Source organism: Amphibalanus amphitrite, unplaced genomic scaffold (genome assembly GCF_019059575.1).
Source record: "Amphibalanus amphitrite isolate SeventyFive unplaced genomic scaffold, NRLGWU_Aamphi_draft 000492F_arrow, whole genome shotgun sequence".
Taxonomy (NCBI): Eukaryota; Metazoa; Arthropoda; class Thecostraca; order Balanomorpha; family Balanidae; genus Amphibalanus; species Amphibalanus amphitrite.
The window spans coordinates 227443-246269 of record NW_024881986.1 but is presented as its reverse complement, the minus strand read 5'-3'; the positions used below and the strand labels follow the sequence as shown (position 1 = coordinate 246269).

General features: G+C 46.5%; 1 protein-coding gene across 2 annotated transcripts in view; it reads right to left on the bottom strand.

Annotated features, from left to right (window-relative positions):
* The window catches only part of LOC122392580, a 47374-nt gene that overhangs the window by 17237 nt on the left and 11310 nt on the right, over window positions 1–18827 (bottom strand). The window contains exons 5-7 of one of the 2 annotated variants that reach the window (XM_043387625.1): window positions 16145–16402; window positions 2546–2689; window positions 1580–1793 (exon numbers count right to left, since the gene is read on the bottom strand). In XM_043387625.1, coding sequence (XP_043243560.1) covers window positions 1580–1793; window positions 2546–2689; window positions 16145–16402 — 616 coding nt within the window. The remainder of the gene's footprint in view (window positions 1–1579; window positions 1794–2545; window positions 2690–16144; window positions 16403–18827) is intronic. The other variant, XM_043387626.1, reaches the window with a different exon arrangement.

Here is an 18827-nt window from a genome sequence, read left to right as displayed (position 1 = left end):
GGTGTCAGGGCACCTATGTTGGGAGGTAAAACATAACCCCCCTTTTTGGACGCCTGGATCCGCCTATTATAGCAAAAACGTGTCAAAAGAGGATGCACAATAACTGTATATGTTATCACATGATACCTTTCATTCACTGTTCGTAAAACTGGTGCAGCATCGTGATCTTCGCCCAAATGACTCGCTTCACGAATAGGACCCCCCAATTCCCAGTGCTCTGGAGCCGTCCCTGGTAAAGTTATGAACTTGAAATTTTCAGGGAATGTGCCCAATTTAGTTTTAGGAAAAGTCAGAAAATTTCAGCATCTAGCTTCAGCGGTTTCGGAGATATTCCCGAAAAACCTGAGGGGTGGATGAAAACAACCCCCCCCCCCCCTGCCACTAATAGGGTTAAATTGAACTTTTTGAGCCAAACACGTACACATATGATAACATGAATGTCACCATCGTGTTCTACGCCCAAAATTACCAATAAAACATGTGTCACAGGCTGCGAATATCAGTTTTGATTTTCGGGGATATGTGCCTACCCGGTTGACCTGACCTTGACCCTGACCTATGCTTGACTGACCCCTACATGGAGCTGACACTCTTGTAGGCCTTATATGAAGGATTGTGCACCGTTTTGACAGAGTTTATGACGAGAGGCGCCCATTGCGAAGTCCTGAAGTCCATGCTACTGAAAGCCCGATTTCAGGTGTTTGACCTGACCTTGACCCGACCTGTGACCTCAAAATTCAACTTTAAAGCTCTCATCTGAAGCGTCTCGTCGCGTTCTTTCGTTCGCCACCTCGTGCGTTTCGCTGCGCCTATTGGTTCTCGAGTTATCGGCTGGAGGCGTTTAACGCCCCCCCCCCCCCCCCCCAGCAAACGGTGGGTGGCGAAATACTCCAGCAACTGCCGGGATATTTATTGCCTTGGCCTTGTACTGAATTGTTATGTACGTGTGCATTGTTCATGCACTGTCCATAGGTATGTGTGTTTACTACTCTATACTTAGCGTCATTGAACTAAATAACGGACAGGGAAATATTGTTCCAACCAGTCTACAATAACCACTAGAAGTGACCACGGTCTAACTACGGACACAATCTTTTGTGTCGCCTTCTCCCATTGTGGGTGAAACATTGCACAGGGAGCAACAGCGCAAATACTTCGCTCGTCTCTCCGACGAGTAGTTTTGGTAAAATTGCATAAAACGGTCGTCAATATCCTTTCATAGCCTGATTAAAAAGAGTTCACACCTCTGGAATGACAGTACTACATACTTGGAATCGAAGTTGTTTTAGATACCTATTGCTATTGTTATTACGTAGCATTAGGATGAAGAACGATGCAGTCTAGCTAACAAATCTGCCCGTCCGTCTGTCCGTCTGTCTGTTTGCATCCATGCATTTATTAATCTCCAGCATATTATCTGTCAGTGGATGCATATTCTTCTGTGACGTGATCGTTTTCATTTTCAACGTCCATGTGCCCGTACTCCTATGTATACCTCCAACGGATAAGGTTATCGCTGATGTTATTGCGGTCTATCCAGATACACCTAATACCCGCCGTCGCCGTCCGGCCGACTGACCTGCTGACGGCTGCCACCTCTGACTGGGTCAGGGCAGGGATGTCCGTGAGGGGCCGGGTGTCAAAGAGCAACAACGTATCCAGCTGGGAGCAGACGTGGAGGGCGGACAGCACAGTTTCGGAAATGACGCCGGGAATGAGGACAGCGACGTCTCTCAAGCTGGTGAGGGCAGCCAGGAGGCGTCCCGTCGCTTCCGGTGTCATGGATCGTGAGCCTGTAAAAAACATACAGACACACCAACTGGAATCGCTGGAACTGAAGACAAATAATATTCACAGCAAGATATATGTACTTAATACTAACCAGTAGGACGTCTTTTTGGGAAACGGACGAGCGAGTGCAAAAAAGGAATACTGGAATAGCGCAGTATAGTAAGATCCAACTGCTTTATATGGGCCATCCTTCCAACCAGTCCATAACAGCGTAGCAGCCTCGAGCGCCCGTCGTTATTGAGAATAAGATTCATAAGCATATACTATACCCAATCCCATACATAATAGCCAAATACATATACTCATTAGCATAATCAGTACAATATCTGTTTAACGATAGGAGCTACGTTTTGTTAATTTGATAAAGTGCAGTAGTAAGCAGAACGTAAGCGCCACGTGTTCCCTACATATCGACACCTTTTTTTAAACCCCACATTCTGTTCTCCGGTGAATTTCCGGGAAGCACGAAAGATCTCTTTTTAAGTGTCCAATCGTCCGATCCTGATCAAATTTGTGTGTTCGTAACTCGTAAGCTTGTTCTGGCATTGCTTGATCTGCCAGTGCCAAGACAGACAAACTTGAGAAAAATGGAGTGACTGTACCTTTTTTGAAGGTTGCTAAACAGCTTGTCTGAACTTCACGGGAGAACAAATGTGGGGTTTAAAAAAGGTGTCGATATGTCATGGTCATTGCCCATTGGTCATTGGTCACGATATCTTGGCACCGATGCTCTGCTCGTGTTGGTGTTGCTCACCACGAATGAGCAGCTGGGTGACTGTGTGGGCCGCCAGAGCAGCCAGCTGGTCCAGGAGTATGTTCGTTGCTGACAGTACACCGACCACAAGTCCCTCCGACGGACATCTATTGAAAGTCAGCGGTGTCCGAGTCATCCCCAACCCTGTGGAGAGGGACATAATCACCTATTATTAGCATTGTGGGTAGGGAGAGCATTGGTCGTGGGCACCATCAGTCGGCTTATTGACAGACAACACTCGTACCTATAGGTGGCATTATAATCACCTGTGACTGACCTGTCTCCCTAGTCTTATTGTCATTGACAATAAGGCTCAGGCAATTAAAGACTTTCATTATTCATTTTGTTTCCATCGTATTCTAGTTCTGATACATTTGTGTTGGTTTGGTTTTAAGTGCATTGTGGATACTAGATAATGAAGTAAGCTTACATATATGGCATATGTACCTGGTGTTGTGTACCTGGTGAACTGTATGTATGTACAGTCACCAGCACTTGCTACTAATCACCTCGTTTTTGTTCAGTAGTTTGAAGACCGATCAATTCTCAGTCGCGCAAGATACGTCAAACGATCCGTTTGGTCCTCCGATTTTCGAATTCTAACTTGTTTTTGTATATTCGAAGCATTTTGGGATGGAGAGCCAAAAAACCTCTTTTCTGCCCTAAAGTGTGCGGCCACTGGCGGTCGCAGCCGCTAGCAAAAGGGGGGGGGGCCAAAGTCACACTCGCGGGACATAACATTTATCCGTCACCGGGAGGGGGGGGGGTGATCGGCTAATTTTTTACGTCCACGAGGCGCCGCACAGTTGGCATTACTTATGCTTCATCCATCTCATTCTTGCGTGAAATCTTTGAGCTCAATTTAAGGCAAAATCACCAGTTCCATTTACCGTCTCACGGTGTGCCCACCGGTCGGGCCGCTGCACCATGACGACGGATCGGTGTAGCATAGGTATACTGGAAGGTCAGGCACGCGGATTCATGACCTTACCACTATAAAACAATTCGGAAAAGTACAGATAGGTAGGTACCTCATGCTAAAAAGTACAGATACCTCTTGCTTTGAACAAGCATGTGAAACCCAGAGAGCATTTTTAGACTATGACATTTACCCATATAGGTACCTAGTTGTGTGGCGGCGGGAGAGAGTAGGTACACCGACCTCTGGAGACCCCCCACAGGTTCCGAGCTTTCAGAATTGGCAGCTGAGGGCCGCGCGCGATTCCTGCGGGGCTTCGCAACGGCTCTGTTGGGGCTCACTCAACCTGCGTAGTCCTACTGCTAAAAAGACTGGCCCTGAGCCCTAAGGACTTCATCAGTCTCTGCCAGCCCCAGGACCCACACCGGCTCATGGGGACCCGACGTCGAAATATGAGGGAATCAGCGCGGGACCATCAGCAATCTCGATCACGACCAACGTAAGGCTGTGCCGGAGACTGCGTGAGCCCTCTGATCTTCAGAAACCCACCCATGTATGTTTTCATGTATGTAGAGGCCAGTTTAGGGCCCTCAGAGACCAGTACAGGGCCTGCAAACTACAAAGGCCAGTAGTTTGAGACCATCAGAGACCGAGTTGGGCTCTCAGAGGCTAATGTGGGTCCTTACTCATTACAGGCCAACATGGGCCCTCAGAGGTCAGCGTGGGGCCCTAAAAGACCGGCATGAGCCGTCGTTGGACCCCAGAGGCCAGCAGAGGGCCCTCAAAGGCCAAGATGGGCCCTCCTCAGAGGCCAATGCAGACCCTTAGAGGCCGGCATCGGGTCTTCAGCAGCCAGTGCGGGGCCCTTATTGGCACCTAAAGGTTCATCTTGGGACACCAGAGACAGAAATAAGGCCACCAGAGACCGGTGTGAGACCCTCAGACGCCGGTTGGGACCCCTGAGACCGGTTAGGGACCCTCGTCCCTCATAGGCCAGATGTGGGGCCTCAGAGGTTGATGTAGGCTGTTAGCGGTCAACGTGGGCGCTTGACCGCTACTGAAGTTCCCTCAAAGGTCAGTGTAGGACGCTCAAAGACCGGTGTGGGAGCTATATTAACCCGCGCCCCGCTGGGCTATTCAGCCATACGCGCCCTGCTGGGGGGGGGGCAGATTCTGCCCCCCCCCCCTGTCTAACTTCCGAACCGATGGTCGTAGAAAGACGCGGAAAACGGCAATCGAAAGCTCTCAACAAGGCGGATCTAAAGAGCCCAAATTTTTTTGCTTAAGTAGGTCAGAGGTCAGGTCAAGGTCAGGTCAAGGGTACAAAATGTAAGTTTCTACAGTATCGGCCTTGCACCGTAGTTGCCGGAGAATGGACTGAGACTGATTGCCCAAAACGTGTTCTTAGACTACCAAGACAATATTCGTTGCATACAATGTCATTCAAAGGTCAAGGTCAAGGTCAGGTCAGGTCAGGTCAGGTCACCAAAAACAAAATATAGAAAAGGGCATGTGCGACACATGTTTTATGGGTCATTTTACTCATAGAATTCAATAGGCACACTCAATAAGTGATATGGACCACCTCTGGATGAATTTCAGGTCGAGGTCAGGTCAAGGTCAGGTCAAGTGAGGTCAAATTTTGAAGTTGGTTGTTAAGGCCTAAAAAGGTGTCTATCTGATGCAGTTTTTCACGGCGAATCGAATGGTGCTATTTTTGTTTCCGTACGAGGTCTAGAACTTCCAAAAATTTCATTTTTCAAAATTTTTGTGTGTCGTGACGTCATAAAATTTTGAATAACTCCCACATTTTTGAACCGATTCTTCTAAAAATTGGTATATAGGTGCACATAGACTACTTCTCTGACATATATTCCGGTTTTTTCGATACACTCAAAATTTTGGATTTTATAATAATTTTCCCAAAAAAGTCAGTTTTTTGAAAAAAAATGGGTCAAAATCCAAAATTTTCAAAAAACCGAGATAGCCATTTGATAGACAAAGTAGAATCACGTATAACCTTTTTTGTTACGTCTTGATTCCTTTAAAAATGGAGATGTTAGTGGCGTTTGAAATTTTGCCGTTTTTTAGGCGAAAATGGTGAACATGACGTCACAAAAACGTCAATTTCTCAAAAATTTTCCGACGGATTTCGCTGAAATTTTCAGGGAACGTGTCAAATTAATGTATGATAAGGTACTGAAAGTTTGACGTTGCTGGCGTAACGCGTTTAGAAGTTATTGACGAAAAACGGGAGGGGGGGCAGATTCTGCCCCCCCCCCCAGCGGGGCGCGGGTTAATAGCTTGGCGTGTTTTTTTTTTTTTAGCCTCGTGACGATCGAATAATTGCCAGGGCCCCATACACCTATATGGGGGCCCATTGGTTGTTTGGGGGGGGGGGGGGTCAAATGATATGATGGCCCCCTTTATTGACCTTTGGGGGCATGGCCCTGATGCCCCCCCCGGCCCCCCGCGACCGCCACTGTGTACACATACACACATGCCTCTGAGATTACATACTAGCTCATGCAAACTCTATGCAGGCCCCGAAGGTCCCACGCTAGGTAATCCTTAAGAAACCAAGCCGGCATACGGCATCACCACCGGGCTTCTGAGGTGCACAGCACCAACCCTTGAGGTCTTAATTTAGTGTCTTGGAGCCAATCTCCTTTAGCAGGGCCCACCCGCCACTGCCGAAGAGGGTCTCATGCCAGCCATTGCTGAATGCTGGGCCTACGAGAGCCTTAACCCTCGCCGGCCGAGGGGGGGGGCGGGTGCCGCCCCCCCCATAGGGTTTTTTCGCGATAGCTCCGAACACGCTGGCGATAGAGAGCTGAAACTTGGCATACCTGACCTTTGATCCAAGCCGCATCTTTTGACACCAACCGCATTTTTGGGTCAGGTCAGGTCACTGACCTATGACGTCATAAGTGAACCTCTGCACGGTCTTCAGATGTCGCAACTTCGCAACGCCCTCACTGCCAGAGGAGATGTCACAGGGAAATGAAACTTGGAGGATCTAGTATCCATTATGAGTCTCACAACTTGTATATCTCGGATTTTTCCTAAAAGTCATATGAGGTCAGGTCATTTTCGTGACCTCACCATTATAAGTCAATGGGGAAAAATTCAAACTGCTATTCTGGCGCCGGGAACGATCTCCAACTATCTCAAGCACACAGAATCGTGATTTGATGCACACCTTGCAAGTTTAGATGCGCCACTTTTGCAATGTTGACCTTCCGTGACGTCATTTATGACGTCATCAAGGTCATATTAGTTTTTCGTCAATAACTCCCGATCAAATTGAGCTAGCGAGTCGGGAAAGCCACCAATGGACTCAGGAAGACCTGCCAAATCGAATGATATGCGACATGACCTCTTTCGACCAACTCCGTGACCTGGGGGTGCTGACCTGACCTTGACCTGAGGTCAACACCCCAAGTTGACCTGACCCGGACAAAAAGTATATCATTCGACGCGCCTGATCAAGGCGAACACGATGCCGCCAAAATCGCGGCTCTGCGGCCGTTTTTTGCGAAGTTATTCACCAAAAACTGAACCGTACCCTGGGGCACTTGACCTGACCTCAGAGGTCACCGGTTGACCTAGGACCTTAAAATCGGGTACCAATCTCTGCGTCTCGTAACGGCGCACACGCTCGTTTTTTCCGCGACGCGCTAGCTCCACCAGGGGCGAAACGGCGAGGGGGGGTCGTACCCGCCCCCCCCCCCCCCTCGGCCGGCGCGTATGTAGAAAACCAATAGGTCCGGCGAGGGTTTTAAGTAAACCCACGCTGATATTCCATATAAGATCCGGCCATACTCGTGAACCGGTGCCAGCGACGCTGACCGCCAAATTGACAGAATGCGAAACTGAGCCCACTCATGAGTGAAATTTACGTCCTTTGATGGCGCAAGAAAGAAAATGAAACATACAAAAAGCTTTTCTAGGACTTTTGTTCGATCTGAAAGGTGGGGCCAAAAGATAGTATGGCCCCACCTTTCAGCACCAAAGGGGGGGCCATGGCCCCCGTGGCCCCCCCCCCCCCCCCTGCGACCGCCAGTGAGTGTGCCCCAAGAAGTCGTAGAACCTAGCCCCGCCTCTGATCCACAGACCACTAGTGCCATCTCTTGTCAGCCGAACAAGCCGCAAAAGTAAATAATGTCACGTGACCTTTGCACACGCTACAATTACTACGCAGCTGTAGTGGGGGAAGCGGGGCGGAGGCGTGGAGGGGGACGCGATCGGTCGGCTGGGGTCAGGTCGCCGACGTCAGAGGTCATCCGCCGGAGGGTGTTTGAGCGGTTGGGCCGTGTGGGCTGGGGCCTGCAGAGTGGAGAGCGCCTGGGCCTGTCTGGAAACAAGCCCTACAGCGCTGTGACAGTCGAGAATATTGTGAGGAAAGAGAGAGAGAGGGAGAGGGAGAGAGAGGAGAGAGAGAAAGAGAGGAATGAGAGGGAGAGAGAGAAAGAGAGAGAAAGAGAGAGAAAGAGAGAGAAAGAGAGAGAAAGAGAGAGGGAGAGGGAGACAAATAGAGAGAGAAAGAGAGAGAGATAGAGGGAGAGAGGGAGAGAGCAAGAGAGAGAGAGAGCGGGAGAGAGCGAGAGCGAGAGAGCGAGAGAGAGCAAGAGAGAGCAAGAGAGAGGGCGAGAGAGAGCGCGAGACAGAGCGAGAGCGCGCGCGCGAGAGAGAGAGAGAGAGAGAGAGAGAGAGAGAGAGAGAGAGAGAGAGAGAAAGAGCGAGAGAGAGAGAGCGAGAGAGAGAGAGAGAGAGAGAGAGAGAGAGAGAGAGAGAGAGAGAGAGAGAGAGAGAGAGAGAGAGAGAGAGAGCTAAGAAAGACTGGAGGGAAGGGATAAGGACGGAAGGAGAGAAAAGAGAGACAGAAAAGGAAAACCAGAGAGGGTAAAATGAGATAGAGGGCAATGGGTAAATCAGTGAGAGGGAGCGAGAGAGAGGAAATGTTTAGTTGTGTCAGCTTGTTTCACACGTAAAACGTAAATTTGCTTTTCATCATTACAGCTTCGGATTTGAAATTAAATCTTAGCATCCTTATGATAAACCCACGTTGACGGGATGCAGTAGCGGCGGAACACCTTCAATTAGGGGGGGGGGGTGGCACTGCCGACTTTTGGTCCTATTATTTCCATGCAACGCTCATAGGGCTAATGATGAAATGCAAAAATCAAAGGGGGCACGGTGCCCCGGTGCCCTTCCCGTTCCGCCGCCTAAGACGGGATGGGGACGCTTTTATGGTCGTCGTTGGGAGCTCGGCACTAATGGGGTCTGGGGATGATGTTGAAGGTTTCGCAAATGTTTCATAAAAGAGATGCTATTTTTGCACAACCTATTTAACATTTTTTACGTTTGCTGTGAAAATGTTAGGCCCAGTTCATTCAAAATCAGGTCCACGACTCCACAGCTTACAACAGGTGCTAGCTAGCATAACAATTAAAGGTAGTGTGCCAGCTTTCTTGGACCGTATGGAGTTAATGGCCCAGATAAGGAGAACCGGATTTTTAGAACTTATCCATACCTTCAAAACTCATGGAAACGTCTTAAATTCTTCAAATTTTGAGTACCCCAGTGCGAAATTCGCCCCGACGGGTTGTCGGTCGTACCCCAACCACATTTCACACCACTATGAACAATAAATGCACACACTGAAATCGCTATTACCGATATGCTCATCCAATCAAGTTTCGATAAACCCGTTCATCATCATCTCCTGCGGTTTCGAACACGCCTGTTAGGTGGCTTCTGATGCTCGTCGAGGTCGGAATTTCCAAATACGCGTGGTGCGTCGGGCCGCGCGCTCTGACTTCGGCCAAGAAAAATGCGTCAGCTGATCATTGTCATTTCTGCCACTTGCGTGTGGTGAAATGGGGTCATAACTTATAAGACGGCTTTTTCATATCAATTATTTTACATAAAATAATATTTCAAACCATAAATAATGTTCGACAGCCAAATAAAAGAAACAATACAATACGGGCTTACAGTTTAAGGCTCGACATTGTGTTGTCTACGATTAGACAGCTGATAACTCATTCCCGTACGTCGTATGGTCGTAACACTATAATGACCTTTGCTTATTGTCACAAGTGCGCCGCATTCGCGATTGTTGCCCGACGCCTGTTTGCGGGTGAGCCCACTACAGTTGTTATACATATCTAAAAACCGAAAAACTTTTAGGCGAAAAAGGCACTATTCCAGGCCCATTTTTGATTTTTTTTTGCGATATTAGGTAAAAACAGAAGCTTCTTATCCTAGGAAAAATAAAATGGGAAATCTTTCAAAGGTGGCACACTACCTTTAACCCGCGCCGTGTTGGTGGCATGAACTTTCCGTCGAGTGCTGGGGGGGGGGGGGCGGGCGTTTCACGCCCCTCCGTCTAACTCGGCTCCTGGGCCACGTAGCGACACGCGGTAAGCGGCAATCGAAAGAGCGTCAAAAATAAGGAGGAAAAACACTCGGTCATTTTAAGTTCCGAGTAAAGGTCAGGTCACCAGGATTCATCAAAGGTCAAATTTTGTTGATTTCAACGATTTTGAACACCCGACGGCTAACTTGGGAACCAATAGAGCTACATCGCCGCAGAAAAGCGCATTCGATAGCTCTTTTAACGCTCTTTCGCCAACATGTCCTCAAATTTGACCTCAGAACAACGGTTTAGCCCCCAGAGGGCACCGCTCTGATTGACCTCAAATTTGACCTCGGGTCAACGGTGTTTTCACCTCTCTAGCACGTCTCTGTCAAAAGTAAAAAACTGCTGAAGACCTGTTATGTCCTAAAATGACCTCAGGGGCACACACAGGGGTCAGAGGTGCGATTTTCCGATTCAGTATGTCATGTTTACCTATGGACCGATGTTTGAGTGGGTGTAGAACGAAATTCGTCTAAAAGAGGCGCATTTCAATTTTCTCCCATTGACTTATACCTAATGGAGCAGTCGCAAAATTGACGTGACCCTAGGTCACAGACATACAAAATCCGAGGTATCCATTTTATACACACTATTACCCTAAGCAATCACTGAAAGTTTTAAAGTCCGCTCAGTCGGTGTAGCTACAGCGAGCTTTCGATTTTTTTTCTGAGGTAAGGTCACTTGACGTTACGGTGACCTAACCGTCGCCGTTTTTTTTTTTTAGATATTCGCGAAAAACCTGAGAGGGAAGGGTGTAAAACGCCCCCCCCCCCCCCAACATGGCGCGGGTGGTCGACATAGCGACTCGGACTGAACAAATGCCTTTAACGTTTAAACGGTTGAATGAGGTGAGAGGATTGAGGTAGGCTTGAATCGGATTTTCTTCTGCTTGTCGGTAGTTTAGGTTGAAGTTAATTTCGCGAGCTGTCCATAATCATTTAACAGAGAAAATTCAGCTGCACATCGTTCGGGTCAAAGTAATACCAAACATTCTCAAATTTTGTAGTAAAGAGTAGTTTACGAATATATTCAAAAAACGAATAGAAAAAGAATAAGCGGACCGGTTTCGTCTATCAAAGACTTCTTCGGCGCTTTTTCAAAAAAGTATAAGAAAAAAACTAGCACAGTGACAATCGTTTGAAATAAAATTGGATTCAGTAAGAACTAAGAACTTCATTGTCCGAAAACCGCTGACAGTTGATAGCTCAATGACACTTAGAGCCGTGCATAAGGAGGCGTGAAAACACTCTCCTCATCTCGTTCTATTACGAGAGGACCATGTCATGGCGTGAGAAAGGTGTTCTCAAAATAAATGACACTATATGAGTGAATAAATAATCCGCGCCACTTGGGCTATTGGCGGACCCTACCACCTGATCGGGTGGTGCAGCCGTTTCGCCTTCCACCTGAGATCTCGGAAAGTAACCGACCGATTTTAAACATTCAAAGAGCGTTCGATAGCCCCACCAGGGAACTAGCTTGCTACCAGGTTTTGTTGACCTAGGTGCAACCCATGACGTCACAAGTCAGGTCAAAGGTCGCATTTTTACACCGATTTAGTCTAAGGAATGCGTTACAGTCAGTTAACACATCAAATAAAAGGCATGTAATCGAAACACATCGATGGAGCGCTGGTTGTCCAATACATATGTTGCCTAAAGAGGTCATTGATGCCAGGTCAGTTCACAGAGGTCAGGTCACTCAGGGTTACAATATGAACCCAACTATGCTAGGGTCGTGTGATACATGTTTTATGGCCAATTTTACATTTATAATTCAATGGTGTGGGCTAGACGGCCATTGGGGCCATTTTAGATTGCATCCTGGTGAAGGTCAGGTCAAAGAAGGTCGAATTTGAAAGTTGATATGTTGCATAAAAGGGGTATCTATTCGATGCAGCTCATCACAGGAAATCCAATGGTGGTCTTTGGCTTGCTCTGTGTGTTCTGTGACGGCTAAAAATTGAATTTGAAAAGTTTTACTTAATAAATTTCGAAGTTTTTTTTGGCCATAACTTTGCTAAAAAAGGAGCTAACGAGTTTAGGTAAGTTTGGCATATCTAGAGCAGATAGTTCTATAACATATATTTCAGTTTTAATTTTGAAAGTTGTTGGTATTTTCGGGGTGTTTACTTCTATAGTTTTGATGGTCAAAATCAATTTTGGTTTGGAAATAAGAGTTATGCAGTTTGGTAGCGCTGTTTGTTTTACATCTTTTTGATTTTGAATATTTTTCGTTATCTTCAAAACTGTAAGCGTGACAGCTCTTCCCGCTAAACCTTTTATTGGGTCAAAAATGACAGAACATGACATCCTTCTGACGTCATTTGTGACTAACCTTTCATAAGAGCTCTAGAAAAAATTTGTCACAAGGTGTAAAAATGATGCCCGGAGGGGTCTTGAAAGTTTGGTGGCGACATTTGCTATACTTTAGGAGATATCGACTGAAAAGGAGAGATGGGGGCATTTCGCGCCGCCCTCCCCCCCCCCCCCCCCTCAACGGGGCTTTCAGTTGCTGCTCTCACAGAACTATTGGTAATATTACAACGTAGTGGAATTGCAAGTGGCAATATAAGCTTCCTGCCAGCGCCGGACCAGAGTTTAAACATGCAGGCTGAATTTTTACATTTAACTTTTGAATTTTTAAACCGTTGAGCTTTTTAGAAGTTGCCTATGAACTGTTCAGCTCCTTTTGTGGTCCATCACAGCGGGCTTGTATGTCATTTGTCAACCAAAATTGAATTAAAAACTTTTTATTTGGTCTGGCTACCTCGCCAACTTCTTAACTGGATCGTTTAGTAGCTTTTGATTGGGCACTGCCCACGTTGTCTGTCTAGCTTTTCGTGTCATAGACACTGTCTATGACACGAGAAGAGGCTGCTGACATCGTTTGTCGCGGTTGGATAATACCAATCCACGTCCCAATGCGTGGCTGCTCGATCGCACTTTCCCTGGCCCACCTCTCCCACCAGGCTAGACTTTGCCCGGCACAGCCGTCGCCTCGGTGCCTTGGGCGGTGACCCGTTCAAAGGTGCTCGCAATTCGTATGGTGCCGTGGCTCTCAAACCAATACAGAACAGTGAAACGCAAAGGCTCACTTTCCATATAAGGCGAACGGCTGATTCTGGCGCCGGGGCTTCATTCATGCTAAGGCGCCCAATCACAGCGCCGCATTTCAGTTAGTGTCGGGTGCAAAAGCTACTATGCTCCGCCCCTCCATCAAGTGACCCTGCCCTCACGTGGCCTCAGTCACGTGGTGTTTCCACTTCTTGGCGCATGACGGCGCTAGTCTCGCAGGGGCGGTGGTAGCTTGCTCCCCCGCCGTCCGGGGGTGATGGGTAGCAACTGCTGGTGACTGTACCTACCTCGTGCCTATTTGCACCGTAACGCCCACGTTTCTGTGGTTGGTGAAAATAAATGAAATAATAATAATAATAATAATATGCTGATGGTATGTCAATCGGAACGTCAATGGAATGTCAATTAGTGGTGTCAATCGGAACTTGAATCTTCGGAATTCCGATATTGTCCAATGTCCAATTCGGAATTTGGTTGGACAATGACAGCGGGCTTTGGACAACTTTGGACAATCGCTTGCTACACCTCAAGTTTTTTTTTTATAAAGTAGTCGTGTTTAACATTGATTGGCCATTAGAAAGCCCAGTTTTCCATATGACCTTCCAGGCGGTGGGGGGGGGCATTTTTTTGCCCCCCCTTTAGTTTTTTTTCGATATATCTCGAGAACCGCTGCGCCGATCGTCACCAAACTTTCAGTGCCCTCCCGGGAGCAGCTAGCGCACATGGTGACCAAATATTTTTCCAAAGGCTATGATAGGTTGGCCGCTAATGACGTCAGAGTGACGTCATTTTTGTCATTTTCGACCCAAAAAAAGGTTTCGCGGGAAGAGCTGTCAGGCCTACAGCTTTAGAGATACAGAAAAATGTTTGAGACATAAAAGGTGTGAAATTAAAAGGGCTACAAAACTGCTATTTCGGTTTTTCGAATTTGTTGGATTTCGACCCCCAAAAATCAAAAAATATATTTTTTGAATATAAGAGCCAAAAAATCCTTTTTTTTGAATTTCGAAAAAAAACGGATTATATGTGATAGCCCCTACCGCCTTCTATCTACATACCAAATTTGAGATCGAAACCTCTTTTTTTGGTCAAGTTATAGCGAAAAAAAAACTGTTCAAAATTGATGACGTCAAATTTTCAAACTCAATTTTTAGCAATTCTAGACGTTGTAGCGCACAACAAAGACCACAATTAGACTCCCCGTGACGAGCTACATCGAATCGATACCCATTTTATGCAAAAATATCAACTTTGAAATTTGACCTTTTTTGACCTGACCTTGACCTGACCTCCACCAGAAAGTGACCTAAACCGTACCTGATGGTCTTATAACCAACACCATTGAGTTGGAAATGAAAAACTGGCCATAAAACATGCATCGCATAACCTTAGTAAAGTTGGGCTCATGTGGTGACCCTTGGTGACCTTTGGTGACCTGACCTGTGACCTGACCTGGTATGACCAGTGACCTCTAATAGCATTATATGTACTAGGCAACTGACGCCTTATCGCTGATTTTCGACAAAATGCGTTTTACTCGGTGTTATAGCGCTTTCCCTAGAAGCCCCGTGAACGGTGAAACATTTTATCTTTGACCTGACCTGTGACGTCATCGGTGACCCCGAGGTCAATGAAATTTGGTTTCCCTCTACAAATTTGACAGGGCTATCGAACGCCGTTTGAATTTTCTGGATCCGTCCAGTAGTTTCGGAGATACGGGGGGGGGGGCAAAAAAGTGCCCCCCCCCCCACCGCGCGGAAGGTGGCTGGTAGGCCCACCGCCTGCCGGGTTAACACTTTTGAGCTGGTAACGATATATTAAAAGCGAATTAACCCGCGAGTTGCTGGGGGGGCCTTAAACGCCCCCACTTTTTTCGCCGGGCCATAGCCAAAAAACGGCGCGCCGCAGGCGCGCCAAAATTTAGGTACCTGTAGGGAATTGATTGAAGTTTATTGTGACAAAGTTTCAAAAAAATCAAACGGAAAATTTTTCAGATATCGAGGTTTTAGTGACGTCATGATTTCTGAGTTTTCGACCAAAAACGGCATATGTTCAAAAAATCATATAAAATCACAGAATAGACATACAGACATGCCGTAAACGCCATTAGACTGCCAATACCATGGACAATCAAATGGCCATCTTCGATTATTGATTATCGTTCTGCATTTTCCAAAATCTTGAATTGAATCTTGGCAATTTCTCGCGACTACTTCACGACCATGATACATACATTTCTTAAATTGAACTTTTTGAGCCAAACACGTACACATACGATAAAATGAATGTCACCATCGGGTTCTACGCCTGAAATTACCCATAAAACATGTGTCGCAGGCTGCGAATATCAGTTTTGATTTTCGGGGATATGTGCCTACCCGGTTGACCTGACCTTGACCCTGACCTATGCTTGACTGACCCCTACATGGAGCTGACACTCTTGTAGGCCTTATATGATGGATTGTGCACCGTTTTGACAACGTTTATGACGAGAGGCGCCCATTGCGAAGCCCTGAAGTCCATGCTACTGAAAGCCCGATTTCAGGTGTTTGACCTGACCTTGACCCGACCTGTGACCTCAAAATTCAACTTTAAAGTACTCATCTGAAGCGTCTCGTCGCGCTCTTTCGTTTGCCGCCTCGTGCGTTTCGCTGCGCCTATTTGTTCTCGAGTTATCGGCTGGGGGCGTTTAACGCCCCCCCCCCCCCCAGCAAACGGTGGGTGGCGAAATACCCCAGCAACTGCCGGGTTAAGTAACAGTGTTGAGTGTTAACTATTGCGTAGATGTCGGGCATCTTTGGACAAATGGCTGGCTTGGACATTTTTGGACGGACAGTCGACGTAAGTATTGGACATTGGACGGACATTTAACATACGTTTTCTGAAATTGACACCACTAGCGCGCATTGTGTCAATGATTCCAACCTCAGACTTAATTACCTATCAGACCTCGGCCGGCTTATGTGCTAATAAGCAAAAAAGTGTAACCGAACAAATTCGCCCTTCCCTTCTTTACAATGTTCTTTATCTCACCACACAAAACATGCAACAATTCCGGGGGAGTTAATACTTTTCCTTTTTCGACTACGCCATTCTCAAGATCCAGTGCCGCAACTACGTGTCGACGCGACAGTGCTAGAAACTCACTCCACCAGCACCCTATCGACCCTTCTCACCAGTGATGTCCAGTGTCTTCAGCGACTTGGGCAGCAGCCGCAGCCACTTGCCGGAGCTTTCCACAGGTGGGCTCACATCGAGCCGCTCCAGAGCCTTCAGCGGCTCCAGCAGCGCCTCCAGCTGCCAGTCGTTGATACCGGCCGGCAGCGTCAGCTCACGCAGACTGGAGCCGTTGGCACGCGCCAGCCGGCGCAGGGCAGAGACCCGCAGCTTGAAGCCGCGAAGGTTGGCCTTCTCCAGGGCGTGGCAGGTGGCTGCTGGAGTAAAGCAACACCAGTCAGTGAAGTGATCAGTGAAGTCAGTGAAGTCAGTGAAGTCAGTGAAGTCAGTGAAGTCAGTGAAGTCACCAGTAAGTGAAGTCAGTGATCACTTATACAGGGTGTCCCAGAATTACCCGGACATTTATTTTCTGGCTAAAAGTACGATTGCGCTCGATTCTAATGATATACAAGCATCATACTTTTATAAGATATCCCTTAGCTATCGAGTTTGGGGACTGTGTGCTTTTGGTGACCGGTAACGACTCGAGTCAAGTATTATCCAGAGTCAAGTAAGAGTAGTCCTTTTCCGTTTTCGGCTTAAGTCACTAATAGGCAACCACGGTGAATCAACTCCCGTTTTCAACTTTATAAACGGACTTCCGGCATGGTTTTTGCTGGAGAGCTTCAGCAGCTCATCTGCAAGCAGTTAGAATTGAGCAAAGCGCAATTATATCAGCTAACGAAGCCAGAGAGAGCAAGAGATAAACCTGATTGACAAGCTTGGGCTCGGCCAAAAAGGGCCATGCACCAGTTGTCAAACGGGTGGTTGCTTGTCATGGACAACAAACGTCACTGATCTAGCTAAAAACTAGCTAAACGATAGATCAGGATTATCTAAAGAACATCAGTCTACTTTCCACCACTATCTTCGCAAAATTTTGGAATTTGGGGTCCCTCGCCTGAAAAATATGCGAAAACTACGGGAAAAGCAGGGAAAATCACTACAATTCATCCCAAAAATATAACATATACAACAAAAATTATATTGAAGCACACTTTGTGGTCTAACGAAGGTATTCTGTCATTTGAACCGCCCGAAAAAGGCGTGTGTGAACGTCAGATGGCTACAACGCCCCAACAGCAGAGACGGCCAGGCACCCATCGAAAATCAAATTGTGGGACATTTTGAGCCACCGTGCACTCATTCGGCTTGATATGATGGCCCAAAGACAACCGTTAGCACAGAGTACTACTGCGGTAATATTCTACCAGTAAAAAAAAAAAAAAAACTGGATGCCGTAAACCAAATGGCCATGAACGGCTTTGTTTTGGAAACCAAATCTGTTGGAAGCCAAAGGTCCCGCCATGTTCAGACATGGAGCTTCTCCACTTCAGATGTAAAAAAACGCGGCAAAAGTGGTGTAGGCAGCAATTTTTGTTTTGGGGGATAATACCATAGTGTAATAAATAACAAGTGAAGACACTTCACCAATGTATAATGCAAACTCATGTAACAACTTTTCTTCAGCTGGGAGTGGGCTATGTAGCTACTCACGCTGCAGTATGACGTAATAAAACGTCATAAAACGTCACTCCCTAAATCATTGAACGTTATCCTCAGCCTATATCATCGTCTTCCATGCTCCGTCATGATGGATTTTTTAATTGACTTAGACATGAAAACCCACGTTTTTTATTCCACTAAATGAAGGTAAATAATCCCAGTCTCTTACAGAATGCCTTGGTACACACAAAATCAGAGGACATCGATGTGCCACAGCCCGATGAAAGTCCTACTCGATCTAACTGCGCTCTAACATGCTGAACATCGTATCAGCATTCACTCTTATTCCGTAACGTTACTCTCGAGAACCCACTGTTTTTATTGCATGTATGGTCGCTTACTGAATGCATTGTGACAGAACCGGTATGAAAATTTTCAAAAACAGAGGACATCATAACACCACCGGCTCCTAAAAAGTGTAGGGTATTTTGACAACGTCTCTAAAACATAACCCATTTTGATCGGTCCTTTGATTGACATAGACTCGAGAACCCATGTTTTTTATTGCATTTAATGAAAGAAAATAATCGCATTTTCTTATAAAATGCGTGAAAATATTCAAAATCAGAGGACATCGAAGTGCCACAGCCCGATGAAAGTCCTACTCGATCTAACTGCGCTCCAACATGTTGAACATCGTATCAGCATTCACTCTATTCCGTAACGTTACTCTCGAGAACCCACTGTTTTTATTGCATGTATGGTCGCTTACTGAATGCAATTTGACAGAACCGGCATGAAAATATTCAAAAACAGAGGACATCATAACACCACCGGCTCCTAAAAAGTGTAGGGTATTTTGACAACGTCTCTAAAACATAACCCATTTTGATCGGTCCTTTGATTGACATAGACTCGAGAACCCATGTTTTTTATTGCATTTAATGAAAGAAAATAATCGCATTTTCTTATAAAATGCGTGAAAATATTCAAAATCAGAGGACATCGAAGTGCCACAGCCCGATGAAAGTCCTACTCGATCTAACTGCGCTCCAACATGTTGAACATCGTATCAGCATTCACTTTATTCCGTAACGTTACTCTCGAGAACCCACTGTTTTTATTGCATGTATGGTCGCTTACTGAATGCAATTTGACAGAACCGGTATGAAAATATTCAAAAACAGAGGACATCAT